This window comes from Buceros rhinoceros, unplaced genomic scaffold (assembly GCF_000710305.1).
Source record: "Buceros rhinoceros silvestris isolate BGI_N320 unplaced genomic scaffold, ASM71030v1 scaffold22061, whole genome shotgun sequence".
Classification (NCBI taxonomy): domain Eukaryota; kingdom Metazoa; phylum Chordata; class Aves; order Bucerotiformes; family Bucerotidae; genus Buceros; species Buceros rhinoceros.
The window spans coordinates 1,788-5,082 of record NW_010392796.1 but is presented as its reverse complement, the minus strand read 5'-3'; the positions used below and the strand labels follow the sequence as shown (position 1 = coordinate 5,082).

General features: G+C 60.2%; 1 protein-coding gene across 1 annotated transcript in view; it reads right to left on the bottom strand.

The window, feature by feature from the left end:
* The window catches only part of RCC1 (regulator of chromosome condensation 1), a 4,614-nt gene continuing 1,319 nt past the window's right edge, over nucleotides 1–3,295 (bottom strand). Inside the window, exons 4-10 of the mRNA XM_010144643.1 lie at nucleotides 2,793–2,972; nucleotides 2,516–2,612; nucleotides 1,839–1,961; nucleotides 1,469–1,624; nucleotides 1,005–1,124; nucleotides 451–603; nucleotides 1–176 (exon numbers count right to left, since the gene is read on the bottom strand). Coding sequence (XP_010142945.1) covers nucleotides 1–176; nucleotides 451–603; nucleotides 1,005–1,124; nucleotides 1,469–1,624; nucleotides 1,839–1,961; nucleotides 2,516–2,612; nucleotides 2,793–2,972 — 1,005 coding nt within the window. The remainder of the gene's footprint in view (nucleotides 177–450; nucleotides 604–1,004; nucleotides 1,125–1,468; nucleotides 1,625–1,838; nucleotides 1,962–2,515; nucleotides 2,613–2,792; nucleotides 2,973–3,295) is intronic.

The window sequence follows — 3,295 nt, the reverse complement described above, 5'->3', positions numbered from 1 at the left end:
TTAGCTCTGCTCCCTGTCCTTGACGAGCAGCACCGTGTGTTGGCCGCCGCTGGACACGGCCAGGACAGAGCGGTTTTCCAACTGCTTCCCCATCATTTCCACAGGGCTCCAGACATCATCCTCCTCCCCCGTGCCCAGCTGGTAGTTCGTGCCCATGCCCCAGGCAAATGCTCGTCCTGCAACAGAGGTGATGGAAGTTTTGGCTTCAAAACCAGCAGGAAAACGACACTGACGTGGTCTACACCCTGTTAGGAATTTCACTGCCAAAGGCCAACAGAAATATTTGAGCAGCTGCTGCCCAGCTGCCCCTGGGCTGAGTGGTCGATCAGCGCCAGGACCTGGCTCCAGCCCCAACCAAGCCAGCAGCACGGGATGAAGCCGAGCGGGGCCGGCTGGACCCTGGGTGGATGAGGAGGGGACCTAAGGCAGCGTTCAGCCGCTGGCACTCACCGTCGCTGCTAACAGCGTAGCCCACCGACGCACCGCATGCAACGGAGGAGATGCTGGGGAGCTCCGCGATGACCGTAGGCGTGCTCTTCTCCTCCACCCCTGCTCCGAGGCCCAGCCGGCCGTAGTCTGCCCTGCCCAGGCTGTAGGCTTTTCCTGGGGCACAAAAGACGCACGGGAGAGTTGACTGAAGGGGGGACAGAAACCCGCAGCAGGCCACAGCCAGACCCTCTAGCCCCTGGAGACCCTTCCTGGAGAAGCATCACTCCTCGCTACTACCAGTGAACACCAACCAGGAGCTACATGGCAGTTTAGAGACCCTTGAGCTCCCCAAAATCAACAGGGTGGGTGGTGCCTGGACAGATTATTGAGCCCGGAGGGCAGAGCTCACAGGAGACTCCAGGTTCCCATCCTTCTCCCTGCCTTTTCCTGCAAATTCACCCTTTCAACGAGGACTTGGTGGGCTCCAGCACGTCTCGCTCACCCCAACATCTCCCCAGGCAGGACGCAGGCCATGGCAGTCCCTCCCCTAGCCTGCCTGTCACGCTGGAGCTCACCTTCTGAGTCAACACACACGGTGTGGTGCTGACCGCCGGAGAACCCAATCCAGGACTTGGTGGTGTTCCTGAAGCACGTCAGGTTCTGTGGGGCGAAGCAGGGCTCGGTGCCCTGGGTCCCTGAAGGGTGGGACACACAAACACAGGCAGATCAGATCCGCGGGCACGGACGGCCCAGGCCAGGCACCAGCACTGACCCACCCACCCCAGGGCTCACCCCAACACAGATAAACGCTTCCCCCCCCAAACCCCAAAATCAAATTTCTGCTCAAACCCTCATGCTGTGGGGGCTGGGACCCATAGCCGGAGCTATGCAGGGTGACCCCCCACCCCAATTTCCAGCTCCCGTGTGTCTGGTGGGTACCCTCAGTGTCCCCCCAGCAGGCCAGGGCAGCTCGGGACGGGGCAGCTCACAGCCAGACTGAGGCAGGCAAGAGCTACGGAGGACTGTAAGCGAAGCTCACCCAGCTGGTGGTAGTTCGAGAGGCCGAAGCCGTAGACATGTCCCTCCTGCGTAACAGCGAAGGTGAAGTAAGCCCCGCAAAAGGCATCCTGGAAGCGCATTTTGCCTCCGTTGCGTTTGCCTCTGATGGGGACACGCTGAGGAATCAGCAGGCGTTCTGGGGGCAGGAGACACAGCGTCACACTGTGTCTTACACAGTGTAACTTACACCTTTTTCCTTCCCCCCGAAGATCCAGCTCCAAGCGACCGATTGACACACAAGTCCTGGAGCAGCAGGGGTAGAGACCAGGTCTCTTTGCTCCTCTGCAAAGTGCAGAGCTCGGGACCGAAGGACACAGCACCACGTGTGCCCGAGCACTGACACAACTCACGCAGCCCTCTCCTTCCTCCTCGGTGGGCAAAGAGCGCCGGCACTCGCCCCAGCTGGCCCTGCTCGCCGCAGCCGCACGTGAAGAGGTCCCCGTCCACTGTCAGCATCACCAAGTGGTCATTCCCTGGGAGAAGATGAGGGAGAGGATGAAGCAGAAACCTAGCACAACCCTCAGGCTGAGATCCCATGCGTGACACCCACTACCCCAGCGGGGTTTAATGCACCGGATACCTTGACAGCAGCTTTGGACACCACTGAAAACCCCAGATCTCCTCTCCCTATTCCCAACTTCAAAGAAACTTCCCTGGGAAGATTCAGGTCCCCCCAACCTCACCCGGGCCCTGGACAAGCTCCCCGGTGGCTCCGCTCAGCTTTGCCAAGCCTAGAAGAGAGCGAGCAGAGGGCAAAGGCTTTGCCCCCGTGGGGGCTGTGGTTGGGCCACTTTTGTAAGGCATTTTACACCAGATGGGGTCAAATATTAACAGTATCATTTGGGCTAGGAGAGGCACAAGGTCCGTTCTCTCAGGAGCCAGAGGAGAGCAAGCACACCCTTGGACCTGGCTCGGAGGAAAAGGACACAGGCCTTTCGGACCTTCACCTCCTCTTGCGGGTTGCGACAGCCTTGTGAGCCAGCCCGGCCTGGCCCGCGCGCGCCCCAGGGTCTTGCTCATGGCTCACCTGAGACAATTTTAATGATGGGTGTGCTGAGCTCCAGCAGCACAGGAACAGAGCTCTTCTTCATGGGCTCCAGCAAGCCAATCACCCCATCGTTATCCTGGGAGAGACAGACGTGGGGACGTGAGTCGCAGAAGGAGCAACTATCAGTAGAGCTTCCAGCATCTGAGTCACCGACATACCCGGAAAGAGCCCCAGACAAAGACCCTGCCATCCTCCGTCAGTGCGGCTGTGTGGCAACTGAGAAGTAGAGCTTCCAGCGTCTGAGTCACCGACATACCCGGAAAGAGCCCCAGACAAAGACCCTGCCATCCTCCGTCAGTGCGGCTGTGTGACTGTCCCCCGCAGAGACCTGCACCACCTTCTCCGCAAGCTCCACCAGCCCCGGAGTGGTCTCAGACCCTTCTGCCGAGGTGTCGCGCCCGAGGGCACCTTCATCGTTGCAGCCAAAGGTGTAGATCTGCAGATGAAGAGCCAGAAGGTCAGGATCATAGAACGGTTTGGTTGGGAGGGACCTCCAGAGTTCCCCCAGCCCAACCCCCTGCAGGGAGCAGGGACATCTGCACCCAGAGCAAGGGGGCCCAGAGCCCCAAGGGCCAACCTGACCTGCCATGGGGCCAGGGATGGGGCTGCTCCCACCTCTCGGATCAGCCTGGGCCAGGGTCTCACCACCCTCAGCACAAACAATCTCTTCCTTCTCTCTGGTCTGAATGTCCCTCTGTCAGTGTAACCCATCACCCCTTGTCCTGTCCCCACAGCCCCCGCTGAACAGCCCCTCCCCAC